A 22,487-nucleotide genomic window follows, 5' to 3' on the forward strand; every position below is an offset into this window, starting at 1 on the left:
GTGCCCTATCAGTATTTGAAAGGGAAAGCCATCCTTCCCATCTTCAATCTGATATGATACATACGGACTCGAGTTTCTGGGTACTGACCCGTCATTAGCGTGTGACAATCACCAATTACTGATGAAAAGTGGGTTCCCTTTGCAAATATATATCTTTTTCCAGTGACGAAAAGTCACTGATATCGAAAATGTGTAAACAAGCAATAATAAATCTCTGATTCTGGACCATGGAATATCTGTTTTTGGCTATGGTTGCCATTTAGTGGTAGGTGCTTTTGCAGCTAAGGCACACCCTCTGCATGCTTTCACTATTTCTTAAATGTCACAGTCCATTGCTGCCTAATATACATAGCTTCTCATTAACGATTTTATTCTCGAAAGCCTTGGGAGACCAATGTGAAATTCCTTTAGTAATCTCCTCTGTAGTATGGCTGGCACTACGACTCTTTTGTGCGTACATCAATGCACTGTCACACATTGAGAATAGGTTTGAATTTGCGTTGCACATATTTCTATCTCTTTTAGCCTTCAGCATTTCTCTCATTTTTTTAATGAATTGATTGTCTTCTTATTTTAATTTTGTCTTGTAATGTGACTGGCAGTTCACATATGACATTACACAAAACATTTTTAATTTAATTTTCTGCTCGCAACGCAACAAACACATTTTCAAATGGTTCAGCATTTTTTGAAATCAGTCTAGAGAAACAATCAGCAGGTCCTAATTTCTTAGATGGTATATACTTTATCTTAAAATCATAGTTTAATAATAAAGTACCCCAACATTGAAACTTATTAGCAGTATGGGCAGGGATTACTTTCTTCAACCCATATATAGATAATAACAGACAATGATCAGTCTGTGGTCAAAAACTTCTACTGCGTAAAAATCTATGCAATTTTTGTTATGGCAAAAATAATTGCTAGAGCCTCTTGCAAAGTTGTTATATTTGTCAGATGGACTACACTTTTAATTGTGTCTGCTCTCGACAGATCTGGTCAACATTCATTTCTATCAAGGATTTGTCCTAAATATTTTATTCTTGATAAGAAAAATTCACACCTTTCTTCACTCAAAGTAAAGCCATAATCCCTAATTTTTTTTTCGAACACATATTTTACATGCTCTACATGTTGATCCCTGGATGTTAATGAGTATATCATCCAGCTATTGAATTGTGAATTCAGTCCACTAACAATCACTGGTGTGACTTTTTAACCAAATGGTAACCTGTTGTATTTATACTGTCCCTTATGTGTATTAATTGCTATGTATTTAGAGCACTCACCATCTACTCTAATATGCTGGTATGCATCAGAGAGATCCAATTTAGAAAATATCTTGCCACTGTTTAAGTTTGCAAATATGTCCTCTGGAGTAGGTAGCAGATAGTGAAACATTTTAAGACAGTCATCTAAACCAGTGCAAAAATCAGCACACACTGTGATTTTATTATTCTTTTTCTTAACATATACAGTTGGTGATGCCCATTGACTATATTCCACTCTTTGGGTAACTCCAATTTTTTCTAATCTCTAACTCAGTTTATCTGTTTTAATGCTGCAAATGATGCAGTTCATTTTAGTTTAAATACCAGTATGGCATTTTCTTTTACTTGAAACTTCACCTTTGTTTTGGAGCACAGACCTAATTCATCAGACAGAACCTCAGAAAAAGTCTTTAAAAATTTTTATTTTAATTCATCTGACAACTTATTTCTACTAGTAGAAAAAACATTCACATTTTTACAGAAAAGCAGACAGAACCTCAGAAAAAGTCTTTTAAAATTTTTATTTTAATTCATCTGACAACTTATTTCTACTAGTAGAAAAAACAGTCACACTTTTACAGAAAAGATTTATGAGGAAGTCCCATAAGTTAAATAATTCCATCCAGTCTGCTCCAAATAGATTTGTCATATTATTCAACACAAAAATTTTGGCTTGTTAGGTTTTTCCAAAAAATGTAATATCACTTATCATTTAACCCTTAAAATGTAACTCTTTTCCTGAAATACCACATGCAATTTTCGAAGCTTCTTTTAATCTAGGTCTCCTGGTTTTTCCTATGTATTAGTGTTAATTATCAAGATATCACTGCCTGTATCCAATTGTAACTTTACGTTCGTGTTATTAATTGTTACATACACAAATTTGCTTTGAGGCTTGTTTGTATTTCTTGTCACCGATAACCTGTTTACGTGATTTTTTTTCTGTTGAACTGTTTTTTTTTTTGGGGGGGGGGGGGTTACAGTGTGGTTTTTTAATGACCTATCTTACTACACTTGAAGCATTTTATATTTTTAAATGAACAGTTACTTTTAAAATGTAGACCACCACACCCATAACATGGATTCAGTCTCAACATTCTTTTCACATTTTTCATATTCGTTACTGGTCAACTCGCACGCAATCATTTTCTTCAATTTTATCTGCATCATGTCTTAGATTTATAATCCTATGGCATTCTTCTGCTACTGCCTACAGAGTTAATTCTTGATCCTGTTCTAATGTTGTTAATATCCAGGAATGTATATCTGCATCTTTGCTTGCAGTTAGCCCTTGAACAAAAATTAGACATTTGAACATGTCCCATAATGAACATGTTCATTTAATTTGAATTTTTTACACTTTATGTTAACAACTCCAGCATAGGTAACAATATCTTCATCTTTTTTTAACAAATTTAAACACTGCCAGTGAGTATTGAACAGGGAACTTCTTTCACTGAAAATTTTCAATAAAAAATTGTTTTATCAGAACAAATCTCATGTTTGGCAGAATATAATTACTATTTTTTTTGTGTTCAGCAGGGGATAACTTTCTTAAAAGTAGTTGTACTTTTTACTCATCAGACCAATTTTTACATTCTTTAGAGATTTCTTCATACCTTTGAAAATATACAGAGAAGGTAATCTCTTTTTCTGGCTTATAGCTGAAATCTTCAATTGAATTTGTTACACTGTCTGGCAAGTATGAACCTGAAATATTTTCAGACTTCTTCAATATTAATTCCAGTAACTGTTGGTGTTGTTGTTGTTGCTGTTGCAGCAGCTGTTGTTGTTCCATGTTAAAATGATTTTTTTCTGTGATTTCATACCCCACCCCCCAAATTCTAAACATCCAACACAAGCTTCGAACTACTTGTTGCAACTTTCATATCCTGATGTTGGAAAAATAATTTAATGAAGCAGGGTGTAAGAAAGTGTTTACTCAATGCATTACTATTACTGCTACATGAGGTTAAACGCTCTCTGCCAATGGCTCACAGTGAACTACTTACAATCAATTGCTGACAATTCTTTATTTTGTAGCAATGTGTCAGTCCACTTTTAGCCACTTGAAGGGGGTCAGAATTCTTCCGCAACAATACCCATTACAAAAAGCTTTGCCATAAGTCATTTGTATGACACACAATTAAAAGTTTTGGTACACCAATATAAATGTCACTGGTGTTCTCCATTCTCAATCTTCTGTGAAAGCATGTCCATTTGTGGGGAAATATTACCTTACTTGGAAGCAGGTGAGAGTTGATGACAGGAAGAGTATCCACCTGTAGATTAATTATGATTTCTACATCCATTGAGGATGCATACCTTAGTTTTCTTACTTCTCTTTCTTCTCATTCCAGTTTTTGCATCTATCTTCTTCACAGTTTTCTTCTCATTTTTTCTCATGTTATCACATAGACCAATATCCTGGTTCTCAAATACACCTAATGGCATACACTGAACCTGAAAGATTTCCTTGGTGACATATAGCATATCATATAAATCTGCCAAATTATTGTATCTCTACAGCATGAAACTATTAGTAGGTCTTTTTTAAATTCTGTATACATACATATATACACACATACATATATATATTAAAAATGGGGAATGCCAGTTTATGGGATTACCTTAGGTTTCCTGTCCATAAAGGGTTTAATTTTATGACTTATCCTCAAATCTCAAAAATCTGTTGGCCCATGACCTCTTAAAAATGGGCCAACAGGTTTTGGGATCTGATGATACACCATAAAGCTAAACCCTTTATGGATAGGAAACCTAAGGTAATTCTATCAACTGACCTTCCCTATTTTTAATATATACTGCTTTACATCTAAAGGTGTGCTTCTTTCGGATTTGTTTACTAAAAATTATATATATATATATATATAGATATATATATATATATATTCTTTTATTTGTTTCAGTCATTTGACTGCAGCCGTGCTGGAGCACCACCTTTAGTCGAACAAATCGACCCCAGAACTTATTCTTTGTAAGCCTAGTACATATTCTATCGGATTCTTTTGGTAAACTGCTAAGTTACGGGGGATGTAAACACACCAACATCAGTTGTCAAGCGATGGTGGGGGACAAACAAAGACACACAAATACATACATACATATATATATACACACACACACAATGGGTTTCTTTCAGTTTCCGTCTGCCAAATCCACTCACAAGGCTTTGGTCGACCCGAGGCTATAGTAGAGTAGAAAACACTTGCCCAAAGTGTCATGCAGTGGGACTGAACCTGGAATCATGTGTGTGAAAGGGAGATGACTGCGCTGGTATGGTCATGTGATGCATGTGGACAAGGACAGCTGTGTGAAGAAGTGTCACACTCTAACAGTGGAGGGAAACTGTGGAAGAGGTAGACCCAGGAAGACTTGGAACAAGCTGGTGAAGCACGACCTCCGAATGTTGGGCCTCATGGAGGTAATGACAAGCAAGCGAGATCTTTGGCAATATGCTGTGCTTAAGAAGGCCTGTCAAGCCAAGTGAGATCATAGATGTAGCTGATACCAGTGTCATGCCACTGGTCCATTAAAAGCATCCTTCAAACATTGGGCAATATGCTGTGCTGATCATAATCATGGCTGATGCCAGTACCGTCTGACTGGCACATAAAAAGCACCATTCGAGTATTGGGCCTCATAGAGGCAATGACAGGTGACTGAGACCTTTGGCAATATACTATGCTGTATAGACCTGTCAAGCTAAGTGAGACCATAGTTGTGGCCAATATTGGTGTCAGGTCAATGGCACCCATGCTGGTGACACGTAAAAAATACCCACTACACTCTCAGAGTGGTTGGCATTAGGAAGGGCATCTAGCCATAGAAACCTTGTCAAATCAGATTGGAACCTGGTGCAGCTTACCAGTTTCAGTCAAACCATCCAATCCATTCCAGCAGGCGATGCTGAAAAGTTCCTAGTTTTAAGGGTATCACAAAAGGCCCAACTTTCTGAGTTCTTTTACAATGCTTAGAAAAACTGAAGGACCGCTGCAATAAGTGTGTGAATCTGAGAAGGGAATATGTTGAATAAAATCATAATGAACTGATCCTCCTGTATTTTCTTTTACCCAAGGCCAGGAACTTTTCAGCACCCCTTTGTATATGATAAATGAAAGGTGACACTCAACACATTTGGTAGGAGTCACATTATTATTTAATAACTGCTTGACTTGAGTCCCTGCAACTCAAAGTTTCATGAACTCATACAACAAACATAGCTCATCAGACATTTGGAGGTCAAGTAACAGGAAATGAGACAAATATATAATATATTAAAAAAAGATGACATAACTTCAAATTTTCACCAAAAGTGGCTCACCAAACTGACTTTGATGAGCCAGCATTGGCAAAACTTCAAAGTCACAATTCAATTTCTATTGAGTTCTTTGTTTAATTAATGTCCAAAAATTTATTTTTATATAATTAAAAACACTTATATTATTAATTATGTATGTGTACATGCAAGTACATGTATGCAAGCATGTAATTATGTATGTGTTTGTATGTTTGTATGTATGTATGTGTTTGTATGTTTGTATGTATGTATGTATGTATGAATAAATGATGTATGTATATGTTTGCTTGAATCAGTTATCAAGTCTCTCATTAAAGGCTCACTTAATCATAATAGTAGATAACAAGCTTGTAAGACTTATGTATGCGTGTGCATGTTGGGGCTATATATATATATATATATATATAAAGAGACAGTCAGTCAGATAGATTTGTGAAAGAGACAGAGACACTCCAACGTAATGCTTGTTTGTATTACACTGCACTTCATTGCAATGCGATTGTACAATTTTGTTGATCTTATGGCAAGTTATTATTATCCTTATTATTATTGTTGTTGTTGTTGTTGGCACATGAAAATTGATTTGTCGTCTCTTCCATCTATTTATTCGTTTAGGTCGTTAGTATGATTTTTCTTTTTTTTTTTGTATTTTCCTAATTTACTTTTTGCACTTGTTTTTGAATCACATTGATTTATCGATTGATTTTGCAATGCTTTTATAGGAAGAGACTGCTCATCAATAAACCTACTTTCTTTTAATAAATATAGAAGCAGCAGTAGTATCCACAGCAGCAGCAGCAATAGCTGTAGTAGTGGTGGTAGTGGTAGTAGTAGTAGTAGTAGTGGTAGTGGTAGTAGTAGTAGTAGTAGTAGTAGTAGTAGTAGAAGTAGTAGTAGCAGCAGTATATTTTTCCATTAAGGTTTTTCAAATGTTAGGTAATTTATCAGACACGTAACAATACATGCATACACACACACATACACATACACACACACAAACACATATACAAATCTATATGCAGATACATATCCACAATTCTAAACATACATAAAAAAAAACTATATACACAAACACACATACAAGAAAACTCCATTCTAACTGATTAACAAAGCTTATTGTTTGTTGTTATATAACAAATAGGTATGTGTATACACACACACACGCACACATCAATGGCAGCAGCAGCATTTAATGTCCACTTTTTCATGCTTGCATGAGTCAGATAGAATTTGTTGATGCAGATTTACTGCAGCTGGATGTCTTTCCTGTTGCCAACCCTCACTTGTATGGTGATATTTTCCCATAACTAGACAGGGCTTTTTTCAAAGAAAACTGGAAATGAACAATCTTGCTTGTACGACAATGATGCTCATTTACAGCCATCGTGTGATGTACACACAAATACCTATACACACATACATACATACATACATATGATGGGCTTCTTTCATCTTCCATCTACCAAATCCACTTACAAGGCTTGGTCAGCCAAGGGCTATAGTAGAAGACACTTGTCCGTGATGCTGCACAATGGGACTGAATCCAAGACCACATAGACAGGAAGCAAGCTTCTTACCCACATAGCCTCACCTATATATCATATATTATATATATGTGTACATTAAAATATACATATGTATTTATCATCATCATCATCATCATCGTTTAACATCTGCTTTCCATACTAGCACGGGTTGGACAATTTGACTGAGGTCTGGCGAACCAGATGTCTGCACCAGACTTCAATCTGATCTGGCAGAGTTTCTACAGCTGGATGCCCTTCCTAACACCAACCACTCCAAGAGTGTAGTGGGTGCTTTTACGTGCCACATGCACAGTAGCTAGTCCAGCGGCACTGGCAACGACCTTGCTTGAATGTTTCTTTACATGCCACCAGCACAAGTGCTGGTAGGAAACGCAGGTATTTATATATATATATATTAAAATATACATATGTATTTATATATATAGTTAATCCAAACGTGAAGAGAAAACACAACAACGCGTGGACGTGGAACAAGTATAGTGTTATTGGACACTCAGGAAAGGAAAGAAAGAAGGAGGATTTAATGTTTTGAGCGGAACTCTTCGTCAGAAACATAGAAAAAGGAAAGGTCCAAGGAAGGGAAGACGGAGAAAGAAAATCACCAATGAAACACACGTGGTCACATATATATATATATTAAAATATACATAAGTATTTATATATATATATTCATAAAACATACTATATATGCATTCATATATGTATATATATATATATATATGTACTGTTAGTAATAAAATAGAAGTATTATTTCTAAATCTCTCCTCCAGGACAGCCACATTATATGTATATATCCTCATCATCGTTTAATATCTGCTTTCCATGCTAGCATGGGTTGGACGATTTGACTGAGGACTGGCGAACCAGATGGCTGCACCAGGCTCCAATCTTGATCTGGCAGAGTTTCTACAGCTGGATGCCCTTCCTAATGCCAACCACTCCGAGAGTGTAGTGGTTGCATTTACGTGCCATCAGCATGTGGGCCAGTCAGGTGGTACTGGCAATGGCCATGCTCAAATGGTGTTTTTTATTGCCACCTGCACAGGAGCCAGTCCAGCAGCACTGGCAATGACCTCACTTGAATGATTTTTTCACGTGCCACCGGTACAAGTGCCAATAAGGCGACACTGGTAACGCTCGAATGGTGCTTTTTACATGCCACCAGCATGGAAGCCAGTTAGCCGCTCTGGCAACGATCATGCTCGGATGGTGCTCTTAGCACTCCACTAGCACAGATGCCAGTCATTAAATTTTATTTCGATTTCACTTGCCTCAACAGGTCTTCACAAGCAGAGTTTAGTGTCCAATGAAGGAAAGGTATGCATAAGTGGGCTGGTTACACCCCTGGCATAGGCCACAAGGTTATGGTCTCATTTGGCTTGCCGGGTCTTCTCAAGCACAGCATATTTCCAAAAGACTCGGTCACTAGTCATTGCCACAGGTTCCCTCAGCCGCTAGGGTGTGGCACTTTTTCACACAGCTATCCTCATCCATTCTCGCCACATGACCATACCAGCGCAGTCGTCTGTCTTGCACACCACATCTGATGCTTCTTGGGTCCAACTTTTCTCTCAAGGTACTTTCACTCTGTCAAGTATGCACACTGACATTACACATCCATCGGATCATACTGGCTTCATTCCTTGTGAGCTTACGCATGTCCTCAGCAGTCACAACCCATGTTTCACTGCCATGTAGCTTGGCTGTTCGTACACATGCGTCATACAGTTTACCTTTTACTCTGAGCAAGAGGCCCTTTGTCACCAGCAGAGGTAAGAGCTCTCTGAACTTTGCCCAGGCTATTCTTATTCTAGCAGCTACACTTTCAGCACACCCTCCCCCGCTACTGACTTGGTCACCTAGGCAATGGAACTTATCAACTACTTCTAGTTTTTCTCCCTGAAATGTGGCGGAAGTTGTTCTCTGCATATTTGTATGTATATAAGTAAATATTTACATATATCATTAATATGATTTAAAATCTATTTTCCATGCTGGCATGGGTATATATATATATATATATATACTTTATTTAAAGTAGCAGAAAATTCAACAAAATCTGTTACTCTGAGTTTCTCGTTGCCGTTCATCAGACAGTTTTTGTTAGAATGGAACCGATATATCAATTCAATCCAATATATATATATATATATATATATATATATATATATACACACACACACTCATATCTTGGCACTATGGACTGAAAGGAGGGAACATCAGTCTGATGAAGCCAATTGTCCGTAGGTACCAGCAGTAAGGTTAGTTTACATTAGGTGTGGTTAATATCAACAATTACATTACAAAAGACTGAAGTAAAATACAGTAGTGCTTTTAATCAAGCACACTATCCAACCTGACAGTGAAAAATAAATGTATACTGTAAATATACACTATAATACAGTAAATTCAACATTTTTAATTTAAAACCATGGATGGTGAAGAGGTGTTGATATGCCATGATTTTATCTGCTGCTTCCAAAATCCGTTAAAAGGAGGTCCATAGTATCAAGGTATGAGTATATATATATGCGTGTGTGTGTGTGTGTGCACACACATACATAGAACAAAAGGATAGAAAGGTACACAACAGGTATCAACTCAGATTATTCAGATTATGATATAATCTATACGACATATATAGAAAGCAAATGCATAAAGGAGTATAAATATCAAGAGATTAGTAAAAGTTCCACTATGGGAAGTTCTTAGTTTGGTAGGGAGAAGAAATATATCGCTGGTAAAAATCTTGTAAGTGAAAGAGAAGAAAAAAGCTGGGCATATTTTCACTGACAGCTGTTTCAAGAATATTTGCATATTGGGAAAAAATGTAGATTTCTGCATGTTGTCTACATCCAAAAATATTGTAGTACCCTATTTTGTCAGGCAGTTGGATGCCTGACAAGGAATTTTGTCTATGTTAGCAAACAGCTGCTTGTCTGTTTTTGTATACTACAATGCACAAATTATGAATAAAATACCATGCCACTAAAACATATGTAGCATGGATTGAACTACTATTGCTCAATCATCTCCTTTATTATATATTTATGTTGGGTGTGTGAGTGTATAAAATACTGAAATTCAAATTCTGTTTCTCTGTATGTGTATTCATTGTTTTTCGATGAAACTACACACTGTAACAATAAAATGACTCAACATTTCTTCTTCTAAACATAATTCCTTATGGCTACAAAAAATTTAAGGGAACCTGATATAAGCCTCAACACAAAAGAATTTTGCTCATTATTATATTAATACTTTCCAAAAATTTTTACCATATATGAATAAAAAAACAAAATGAATACTCTAGTAGTACTAACACATCCACATACACATTTACATATAAGCACACATGCGCATACACACATATCCATACACCCACACAAACACACACACACATACAACAGTGATATTGACAGACTTTCTCAATAAAAAGAGGAAGAGAATTAAAATCAGTACAGACAGCTTTCAAGTGCTGTATGATATCACACAAATTGCACCAGTTAAGTAATGGCAAGAAAAATAAACACATCAGCTAAATGAAAACATGAAGTTGATAACATCCTGCAGATTGGTGGAAAAATCTTCAAGAGACACTCACTTCATGATGACTTCCCATATGAATCCAGATGTGTGGGACAAATGTATCTCAGCAAAAAACTGGAAGAACACTTTGCATAACACAAAAAGGTTATGCATAGATATATTTTCAGTAAACTTGTAGAGGATAATATTAACATGAAGTGTTGCCCTTTTTGAATTTGTGACCATTAAATCATGTCACATCTCAATCCAAGAATAGTAAATAACTCAAAAATACCTAAAATACAAATGGAACAATAAGGCCCTTAAACTTTCAAGATGCAACCACAAAATATCCTATCTTTATGATTCTGGGAAAGTTGTTCACATCTGCAAAGTAGCTAATCTCTATGATAAAACATGATTTTTTTTTTCAGTTCCAAATAACTATATCAGGCTTGTTATGCTTGCATTTAATTAATGGTTTGATGGGAATGTTCCATTAATATTTCTTTTGTTGCTATGTATAGATTCAATGGTAGAGGTGTTGTTTATATTTATCCAAAAGCAGTCTTTTCAGATGGCATTGTATACTGTTTTAGCAACAACACCATGCCACAATGGTAGCATCTCAATGACAATTTCTAGCAGCTGCTGGTAACATGTTATGTCATTCATAGAATTAATAATGATAGAGTAATGACTGAAGTGAGCAGGGAGGGGAGGAGGGCACTATGTATGTATGTATGTATGTATGTCAGGTCACTTTCGAGTGCTACTGGTAACATGTAACCCAGTACAACCTGTTGCATGGTCAGGTCGTCAGCGACTAACCCGACAACCCCACCTTGGTGAGGAGGGTGTTTATTGGACACCCTGTGGGATGAAAAACAAAACCCATCAAAGGGCAGAGGAACTCTTGAGAGTCAACGGATATCCAATAAATGTCTTAAGGCTGTATCATGCACGGGGACATAGAAATAATCGGACTGAATACCTGATTGCGCGGTTAAACCATTGGGAGTGAAGGACTCCTAGCCTTTGTTAGGGCATCCTTCTAGGAGAAGGTAACTCAGGTAACTGGGATAACTCTGACATAAAACCTGCGGCTCAGTGGTTACCGATGATGTTGACTTGTTCTTCTTTTCGGATTATGGCAGCTGTTGCTTAGTGAGTAGGATTGACTCAGTGCACAGCCTTTCCTCGCTTTAATAAAAAATCTTCTTGCACAGGTATTGCACGATAACAACATTGATTAAGCTTCATGCAATGGCAATACACGATAACGGGGGGGGGGGGGGGGGCAGCCACCATGTATGTATATATGTATGTATGTATGCATGTATGTATGTATGCATGCATGTATGTATGCATGTATTATTTTATTCTTTTACTTGTTTCAATCATTAAACTATGGCCATCAGGGCACAGCCTTGAATTTTTAGTCAAATGAATCAACCCCAGTACTTACTTTTAAGCCTAGTACTTATTCTGTTGATCTTTTTTGCTGAACCACTAAGTTACAGGGAAGCAAACACAGCAACAATAGTTCCCAGGTGGTGGTGGGGGACAACAAACATAACACAAAGACACGCATATATAGATATACACACACATATATATGTGACAGGTTTCTTTCAGTTTCTGTGTCCAAATGCACTCACAAAGCTTTGGTCAACCCAAGCTTACAGTAGAAGACACTTACCTAAGGTATATATATAAACAGACACAGATAGTTTGATAGATAGATAGATATATATATATATAATATATATATATATATATATATATATATATAGAGAGAGAGAGAGAGAGAGAGAGAGAGAAATAGAAAGAGAGAGAGGAAGTAAATTCTAGATAACTTTATTTGGTCAGCCGGAACCAAAACTGGTTGAAACTATTTGTCATCAGCTGGATTTACAGCTAACAAATAGATTCAACAAATTTGAATCCGGTTTATGTATATATATATATATATAGGTGTGGGTGTGGCACTGGTACAGGCATAGTCATATGGTAAGAAGATTGCATCTGGGTTCAGTCCCTCTGTGGGTCACATTGCACAAGTGTCTCCTACTATAGCCTTGGGTCAACCTAACCTGTGTAAGTGGATTTTGGCAGATGGAAACTGAAAGAAGCCCATCATGTATATACATATATATATAAATATATATATACCCATAAACATACATATACACACACATACACATGTGTGCACACACACACACACATACACATACAAAAATTTGTCACAATATATGGATTCAACTAATCCAGCAGTACTCATAAAAAAGCTCCTCAATGTATCATTCTACAAAACATATAAAATATATAGTATGACACAAGTGAAAATCATGAAGAGTGCAAGAAATTATAAATAATGAAAGAAATATACTATGATAAAATTTATTTAACCATTGGAAATTCTTATTTAATGACAATTGTTTTACGGCTTAATAAACATTTATAGATTAATTTATTCTATATTTTATAATAAGTAATGAATTACTTATATATCTGTATTAATATATATACATTCTTTAGATTAATGTAGATATTAAGCTAGCTCTTCAGATTAAAAGAAATCCATGTTTAACCTGAAGAGTTAGCTTAACATCTACATTAATTTAAAGATTGTATATATATTAAAGACTCCGCCGGTTACGACGACGAGGGTCCCAGCTGATACGATCAACGGAACAGCTTGCTCGTGAAATTAACGTGCAAATGGCTGAGCATTCCACAGACACGTGTACCCTTAACATAGTTCTCGGGGATAATCAGCGTGACACAGAGAGTGACAAGGCTGACCCTTTGAAATACAAGTACAACTCATTTTTGCCAGCTGAGTGGACTGGAGCAACGTGAAATAAAGTGTCTTGCTCAAGGACACAACGCGTCGCCGGGAATCGAACTCACAACCTTACGATCATGAGCCGAATGCCCTAACCACTAAGCCACGCGCCCTCACTGTATATATGTATATATATATATATCAATGCAGGCATGTAAGTAATTTATTACTTATTATAAAATATAATATAATAAATTATCCATACATATTTATTAAGCTGCAAAACAATTGTCGTTAAATAAGAATTTCCAATGATTAAATAAATTTTATCATAGTATATTTCATTATTTATAATTATATATATATATGTAAACAAAGCAAAAAAAAATGGAACAAGAATGTAACACACAACAACAAAACATCCAGACAGTTAGATGATACAAAGAAGGACATGAAAAAACAAGGATGGGTCATTCAGAGCCTTCTATCAACAGTCGAATTCCAGATCATCCCTGCAGTTTCAGCCAGTTACACTTGAGACTGCTCCAATCAGCCAGCCCCAAGGAAATCTAAGCTAAGAGCACTAAGTTCTTTGGAACAAAACAAGCAAATGTATACGAAAAAACGGAGAAATTTTACTCAATTACAAATACAAACAACAAGAAAATAACGACAGGTGTCTTTTGACTAAAGACGAATTAAATTAAGTTGGCATGAGTGGAGTGAAGCCTTACAGCAGGAACACAAGAGATGAAAGACACGAGAAGGAATATAAGAGATGCTACATGGATGGAAGTTGAACCAAGAATGAAAGGTCAGGCTTGGCAGAACACCAGTCACATGAAAAGAGAGGAGTGAGGTAGGAGGCAGAGGGATTGAAGAATTAGGGAGGGACAGGAAAGAAAGGAAAGGTAAGGAAAGGGATATGAAGAAAGGTACAAGAGAGGTAAAAGATTATTCCAAAGAAAATAATGCTCTTAGCTTAGATTTTCTTGGGGCCAGCCAGACTGGAGCAGTCTTGAGTGCAACTGGCCAAAACTGCAGGGATGATCTATGACTCAAATGATGACAGAGGGCCCCGAATGATCCGTCCTTGCTTTTTTCCTGTCCTTCTTTGTATCATCGAACTGTCTGGATGTTTTGTTGTTGTCTGTTACAGTCTTGTTCTATTTTTTGTCTGCAACAGCTGTGGGTGAGGCAGAGGTCACTCAGGTTGAGAGGCAGGAGTCTCAGAACCTGTGGCTACATATGGAGGATTACTTTGTATTTACATCAAGGGATAAGAGGAAAGCCAAAATCCTGTACTCCCAGTATGTCATGTACCAGCCCGAGGAGACCACCAACAAAGGACAAGCAGTAAGCCTCTACAACTTGAAGTCACATGTCAAGAGGAAACACCCAGTGCATGCCATCTAGTTTGAGGAGATAATCAAGGCTGGCTCTTCCCAAGGGAAACACAGGCAATCTTCTGGTAGCAGTGCCAGTAGCCAGTTGTTGCAGCCATGTGCAAAGAAAGCACACCAGCCCAGCATTGTTGAAGCATTTGCCCAAACTGCTGGCGTCTGCCAGTCTATGATAGACAGAAGGATTGTAGACCTGTTTGTTGACAACATGCTACCACTGCATGTGGTGAAGTTCTCCACCTTGGTCAGCCTGATCAAGACACTGAACCCCAGGAAGACATTGATGCTCCACAGCACTCTGGGCAGAGTGATTATGGCCAGCCATAAACAGTTGGAGGAGTATCTTTCAAAGTATTTATGAATTAAAATTATACAAGATTATTAAATTATTATTATGGTGTACAGTAATCCCTCAACTATTAGGAGTGTTATGTTCCAAAATCTCCCACAGAAATAATTAAAATCCCAAAAATATAAATACCTATCAACTGCAGAAACCTGGATATAATGAGGAGTCTGCAATATAAATTTACATATATTAGCAAGAAAAATCCGCAATGTACTGAGAGCACAATAGGTAAACTATGATGTACTGAGTGCGCGATAGGTGAACTGCGATATGGTGAGGGATTAATGTATTTCATATTTTCTTAATTTAATTTAATTATTTATTAAATAATTATTTTCTTAATTAATGTAATAAAATGTATAATAGCTAACTGTAATAAATGTTATAATATATGGTATATATATATATATCACCGTGACTGACCAGGCTATCAGATGTTGCTACACATCGCTGGTCACAATGCACTTTGCATTGATTTAGCCTTCAAATGACATCACCCCGCTGGCTAAGCGAGCAGGCCAACAGAAGAAAGAGTGAGAGAAAGTTGTGGCAAAAGAGTACAGCAGGGATCGCCACCAGCCCCTGCCGGAGCCGCGTGGAGCCTTAGGTGTTTTCGCTCAATAAACACATAAACACTCACAACGATCAGTCTGGGAATTGAAACCGTGATCCTACAACCGCAAGTCCACTGCCCTAACCACTGGGCCATTGTGACTCCACATGTATGTATGTATGTATGTATGTATGTATGTATGTATGTATGTTTGTATGTATGTATGTATGTATGTATGTATGTATGTATGTATGTTTGTATGTATGTATGTATGTATGTATGTATGTATGTATGTAGGTAGGTAGGTAGGTAGGTAGGTAGGTTTGGGGATGATGTACAGGTATTATATATTAGAAGAAATGAGGTACTCAGAAATCTGGATGGCTTTATATTTAGATATTTATTAGTATGTTACATGTTTTTATAAATCATATATCATATAATTAGCATTTTCGTCCACTCTAGTGGAGTCTTCAAATTGAACTTCAATTTGAAGACTCCACTAGTGGAAGGTGTTTATAAGCCATTTAAGAAACACACAAAATCTGTTAGATTCACTTCAACATTTAAATTTAATTTGTCAAAATATTTTCGTTGCTTTGAGACCGCGACCAGTTCACTGACAAAATTCCATGTTGCATGCTATCTAGTTTGAGGAGATAATCAAGGCTGGCTCTTCCCAACAGAAACACAGACAATCTTCTGGTAACAGTGCCAGTAGCCAGTTGTCGCAGCCATGTGCAAAGAGATGTAGCACGGAATTTTGTCAGTGAACAGGTCATAGTCTCAAAGCGCCGAAAATATTTTGACAAATTAAATTTAAATGTTGAAGTGAAAATAACGGATTTTGTGTGTTTCTTAAATGGCTTATAAACATCTTCCATGCTGCAATTGTTTTCATTCCAGCACATGACCTCAGATCAGGTCACATGCTATGCAAGTACATCTCCGTAATATATATATATATATATATATATATATATTCCACTCATGATTAAGTCTGCACAGTCAAAACAGCAGTCTTTAATGAAAGAACGAATAAACAAACCCTAAGTTCAGAACTTATCAAATTCTGACTGTCATTCCATCCCTCATCTCAGTTATTCATCACCCCCAACACATCACCTATCAAGGTAGTGTCACTATTTTCAAAAGTTTAATAACAAGGCTTTGAATTATAAGTAATATTTCCATGAATTTAGAACAGCCTAGTAACAAATGTTAAACTACAATTTGAGATTTTTATAAACAAAATATGGTTATAAGATACTGCAATCAAATGTCCTGCCTTCTTCCTATCCGCAAAAAATTATACAAACCACGTGCTCACAAAAACCATTGCCGGTTGCATGAAGATGCAGATGAGAGGCTATTTTCTTTTTTAGTAGGCCTTTATCATACTCTGCATCAGTTTATATATAGTGACAGTGAATTATTTTCCTTGTTGGTTTTAAATTGTTACTAGCCACCTTGATTATTCTATAATTTTTCACATTGCCATTTTGTGAAATCAGTCACTGATTCCAATGGCATTCTCCATAATATTGACAGGGCAAGTTGGCCTCTACCAGCCATGATGGACTGAGCATTACTGATGAGTATTAATTTCCTATATGAAATTAGCATACTAATTTAATGCATCTTGCACAGAGTGGAGAGGGCTTTCTCCTCTGTCAATACAAAGAGACCATGTCTTTTTGTGGCTAAGAAGTTTATGACTCCTATTTCTAGCAATGCTGGTTCTCACTGTATCCTTGTCACTCTTAGTGACAGTGAATTAGTTCCTTGTTGGTTTTAAATTGTTGTTAGCCACCTTGATTATTATATATATATATAATATATATATAATTTTAAGTTTTTAACTTTACAACTTATGTCTCTTTACAATTTAACTTCTTTTAATTACAGTTTGCTCAAGGATGTCCCCTGGGTGGCGACCTCCACAGACTGTTGGTCAGCTCACAACACATCATCCTAGCCTGATCTCACCTCAGAGGACATCACACTTTGATGTTCTCACCCAGGCTATGGTGGACATTCACTACAAGTTCCATCTGCAAGACAAAATGGCCAGGACCATGACAGACATAAAAACTTTGTTAAGACATTTATGCAATTTGGTACAGAAGTTGAACTCTTGCTAGACATTCCTGAGGCTGCTGCTGATCTGGACATAGAAGGCATCAAGGATGTGAACCTGGATGTGGATCCCAAGACTGGGGATGTGAACAAAGTTGAGTACATTTCGGTTGATGCCATCCCTGACAAGTCCAAAAACCTGGGCCTAAGCCTGCCAGTGCACATGAAGTGTACAACCTATACCTTCAACTTGGTAGCCAGTGTGGATACCAACAAGGCTCTTGACAGCACTTTGCTCAAGTCAACCTACAGGAAGGCTATGTCCAAAGCACAGTGGCTATGGAAACTGCAGAGCCCCAGCACAGTGGCCACAGACAGCATTCTGGATACGTTAAAGAAGAGGTTTGTGGTCCCCAACAGTACCAGATAGAACTGTATGTATGACTCTGTTGTTGTCCTCAACAACCAGGAGAAGAATAGGGAACAGGGTAATGACACAGCTGAAGCAGTAGACCTTCACTAATTTTGATGTCGGCTTCCTGCCCAAGGCCTTGGATAAAAATCCAGGGGAAGGACTAGGATTATTTCAGGAACCTTCTGCCAACTGTAGTGGACACCATTATAAAGCTGAAGGGGGCCAAGTTCAAATATCTCCTGTACTGCAGTCTTCTGGGAGACATGATACTGGCAAGCATCATGAAATGGTTTGGGCTTCTCCTAGATCTGGAGTGCCAACTGGCCACTGCCTTCCACCCCAAGTTTCACCTGTTCTGACTGGAGCAGTATAATAACAGCCAGGTTAGCAGAGTAACAAATGCCATGGAGACCATCATAGAAACAGCCCAAATGGAGACCAATAAGGAAAGCAGTACCACCACCACCAGCAATGAGGATAAGGAAGATGATTTCTTCAGCAACATCACTCAGTTCTGGGAGAGCAGGAGCTACAAGTCACTGAAATCTAAGGCGTAGAACTTGGTGAAGACCTGAATGGAGTCTGTCTTGAAGGAGGTACTGACTGAAGTTGCCTTTTTTGGAGGAGCAGGTCTTGATCAACCTGTTCACTGACATCCCATCTAGTGCTGCAGTTGAGCACCTATTCTCTATAAGCAAAGATATTTTGAAGGTCAAGAGAGCCACTCTGTCAGATGGAAACTTTGAGAAGCTGATATTTATGAAGGGCAACCAGCATCACATTAAGGTGATGGAGAAGGCCCAGCCAGAGTAGCACACCTTGATAATGCTATACTATGCCTTTTTGATTCATTTAATACTCTTTGTACAGTAAATAAAGTGTATGTTGACTGAAAAACTAAAGTTTAATTTCATTTGTTCATTTAATTATTTGCATACACCTTGATCATCATCTGATCTTAGCATGCTATACCTTTTTAGAAAGCTCTATATCTAAGCTACAACATGAAAATTTCAGCTCTCTAGGTCTGTTTTTAGGGGGTTTAGAGCAAAACAAACCAAACCGATACTAAATTCATATGATAAAAGTTAGCGGTCACCATTTAGCATTAGCTCCCATTAATTTTTTACCTGCTTAGGTTGAGAGTTTGTGAAGCTAACTTTTTGGTTAGCTGAGCCCACCATCCTCCTTCTTCCCTTTTTTCCTGAGCGCCCAATAATACTTTATTTGTTCCACATCCTCGCGTTGTTGTCTTTTTGTTTTCTTGTTTGGATTAACTTATATATATATATATATATATATATTTATATATATTATATATAAGCATATTACATCCATGGCAATCTTTCAGTAGGAGTCACGTCATAAGTGAGTGTGCAACATTATTTCATTTGCTCGACAGAGCTAAACTCATTTTTATGAGGACCTTTTAATATATTACTTATTTTAAATAGTTAAACGATTATTTGGCAAGTGATTTTCTTCATTCTTAACATTTTAAGACTTTATAAAGCGGCGAGCTGGCAGAAACATTAAGCATGCCTGGCGAAATGCTTAGCAGTAGTTCGTCTGCCTTTACGTTCTGAGTTCAAATTCCGCCGAGGTTGACTTTGCCTTTCATCCTCTCGGGATCGATATATTAAGTACCAGTTGCGTACTGATGTCGATCTAATTGACTACCCGCTCCCCTAAAATTTCGGGCTTTGTGCTTAGAGTAGAAAGGAATATTTTAAGGCTTCATAATATAAAGTATGACATACGATATTTTATCAAGGATGGGAAATGTATAAGATGAGTGAGGCTTGGCTTCTGTTTTTAGCAAAACGAACGAACGCAGCAGAGACTCTCTTGTTGGTCCTCTAAGATGAGAGAAGTGGTTCCAACTCGAAATCAAAAACGGGTTTCAAACTCTGTTCTCGCTAGTAACCAATGAACATCAGTTGTGCTCGTTGTTACACAAGCTGTAATATTTGAAACAATACCACGTCTCTGGTATTTTTCTAAAAAGAGGAAGTTATATTCATGCTTTGTCATGTCGACTGTAAACAAGAAAATTTTACCAGATTCATAAATAAATAATAGCGTTAATCGACACACACATACATACATACATACATACACACACACACACACATACATACATACATACTGTAGCTTATAGAATCTTCTGGTCCGTTTGCTTACATCTAACCGGAGATCGATAAACTCGGTAGCGATAATAGATCGGTTCAATTAAATCGATTACACACCCTGCCACCAATGTTTGTGCGCTTATTAACCAGTGTGTATATATATATATATATATACAATGTATGTATATAAACATACGTGTATGCATGTGCGCGTGCTTGTAATCGTGTGCGTTAGATAAATATATAAATGACACACACATATACAGGGTATTCGTGTGCAAAAATATAAATTCACATGAACCTGCAAAAGCAATGGGTATTTCCCACCTCCTCGAAATAACTGTCAACAATAACAGAAAAAATACATGAATAAAAAAATAAAAGAAAACCAGCTGAATGACTAGAAACATCCGTCCGACACATTCCTACATTATCTTACGGCTAAAATCTAACTTTCTACGGAACTAAGTTTTCACCAAAAATTTCTTTCAACCTACCTCTCTTGTAGCTGTACAAAACTGTTATGTTGTTTACGCAAACACATTTCGGTTTTTATAGCTCCATACCTCTTAATTTTGCATTAAATTTACATCGGGGTTAGCATGTTTTTGTTGAAGCTGCACAAGGTCTTCTATAATTCTATTCAATCAAGATTTATGTTAGTAGATGAAGTAAAGAGTGTAAATTAGAAAGATGTATAATGTATTCGACCACATGCATTGCTTATAAAAATAACCCTATGCTCTTAAGGAAAAAAAAAAAACTTACGTATTATTTATAAAGGAAAACCTGACATTTATTTGCAGCTAAATATTTTCTGAAGTTAAAAATAATCTGAACTATTTACATCATGTTATCCCATACAAGCGAGTGTCCTTTTGTTTATTTTATCAGTCACTGAATAAATGTTTTCGATAAATAGTATAGGTGTTTCCTGTATCAATAAAAGTTATATAGAACTGCAACAAGCATCTTCGTTGGAAATACTGAAAAAATATAACTCTTCATTTTCATTATTTTGACTATAGGGACAAGGCATCAAAGTTTGTGGGGAGGTGGTTAGTCGAATAAATCAACCCCAGTAGTTGACTAACAATAATTAAAGCAACATTGTTCCCACCCCAATCCTACAACAGTTACTTGTTTGTGTTAAATATAAGATTAGCGACTCCGGTTGCAGAGATACATAGTTATCACTGACTTTACAAACAGGAGGAAAGGATCTTTCCTTCAAAATGAAAAGATCCGGAAATAATTGTTGAGGAATGTTAGCACTTCACACCATTTAAACAACTTGCTTTCGGATACGGATGAAACAAAAAGCCAATTTGCATTCCCCTTTTGACAAGAAAATAATTGAATGCTTACAATCGAATGGGATATATTCAAATTTCCTTCCCTGGAGGTCACTTCCGGCAGTTATTTCGAAAACACAGACCTTAACTTTGAAACGTAAGAAAATTTCCTCAGCAGGCCTTATTGATGATACATACATACATATGTGTACTTTTCTATTCATTTCGGTCATTTGACTGTGGCTATGTAATACAGTTCTATATTTTGAGAGATGAGGAATTATGTACATTATTTGCATTTGACGGATATTTGTCCTCATCTTGTTTGTTGTTGACACAACGTTTCGGCTAATATACTCTCCAGCCTTCTTCAGGTGCCCTGGGGAAATTTCGATGTTAATATATTCAGGTCACTGCCTGGAATCGAACTCTTAACCACTACACCATATGCCCGAGGAGTGCAATTGTGGAGTGAATTTTAGGGCTTATAAATCTAATATTTTCCTATCCTTCCCTAATACTGGTTCCTATATGTTATTTACATCTGCATTAGGTCTGCTTGGGAGGTTATGTTCTAGTATGTGTGCTGCTTCTTTTAGTTTTCGTATTTTCCAGTGGTGTTCACTGTCTATTATTTTAACTTCATCCCACAGGGGGAGGTGGTCTCCGTTTTTCCATACATGATCAGCTATACCCAATTTATCAATATCTCCTTGTGTCACAGACTTGCGATGTTCCTCTACCCTTACTTTGAGGGGCAGCATGTTTCGCCTTTGTATACATACCACAGCTGTATGGGATGGAGT

General features: G+C 36.7%; 1 protein-coding gene across 7 annotated transcripts in view; it reads right to left on the reverse strand.

Moving 5' to 3' along the window:
* Positions 1 to 21,896, reverse strand: part of LOC115212073 — a 46,516-nt gene extending 24,620 nt beyond the window's left edge. The window contains exons 1-2 of one of the 7 annotated variants that reach the window (XM_036502956.1): positions 20,884 to 21,104; positions 15,340 to 15,374 (exon numbers count right to left, since the gene is read on the reverse strand). In XM_036502956.1, the coding sequence (XP_036358849.1) occupies positions 15,340 to 15,374; positions 20,884 to 20,930 (82 nt within the window). In that variant the 5' untranslated portion in view covers positions 20,931 to 21,104. Of the gene's footprint in view, positions 1 to 15,339; positions 15,375 to 20,883; positions 21,105 to 21,154; positions 21,480 to 21,754 lie in introns of those variants that run through there. The other 6 variants (XM_036502958.1, XM_036502959.1, XM_036502957.1 and 3 more) reach the window with 6 other exon arrangements.
* Positions 21,897 to 22,487: the final 591 nt, after the last annotated feature.

The sequence above is a fragment of the Octopus sinensis genome, linkage group LG5, assembly GCF_006345805.1.
Source record: "Octopus sinensis linkage group LG5, ASM634580v1, whole genome shotgun sequence".
NCBI classification, from domain to species: Eukaryota; Metazoa; Mollusca; class Cephalopoda; order Octopoda; family Octopodidae; genus Octopus; species Octopus sinensis.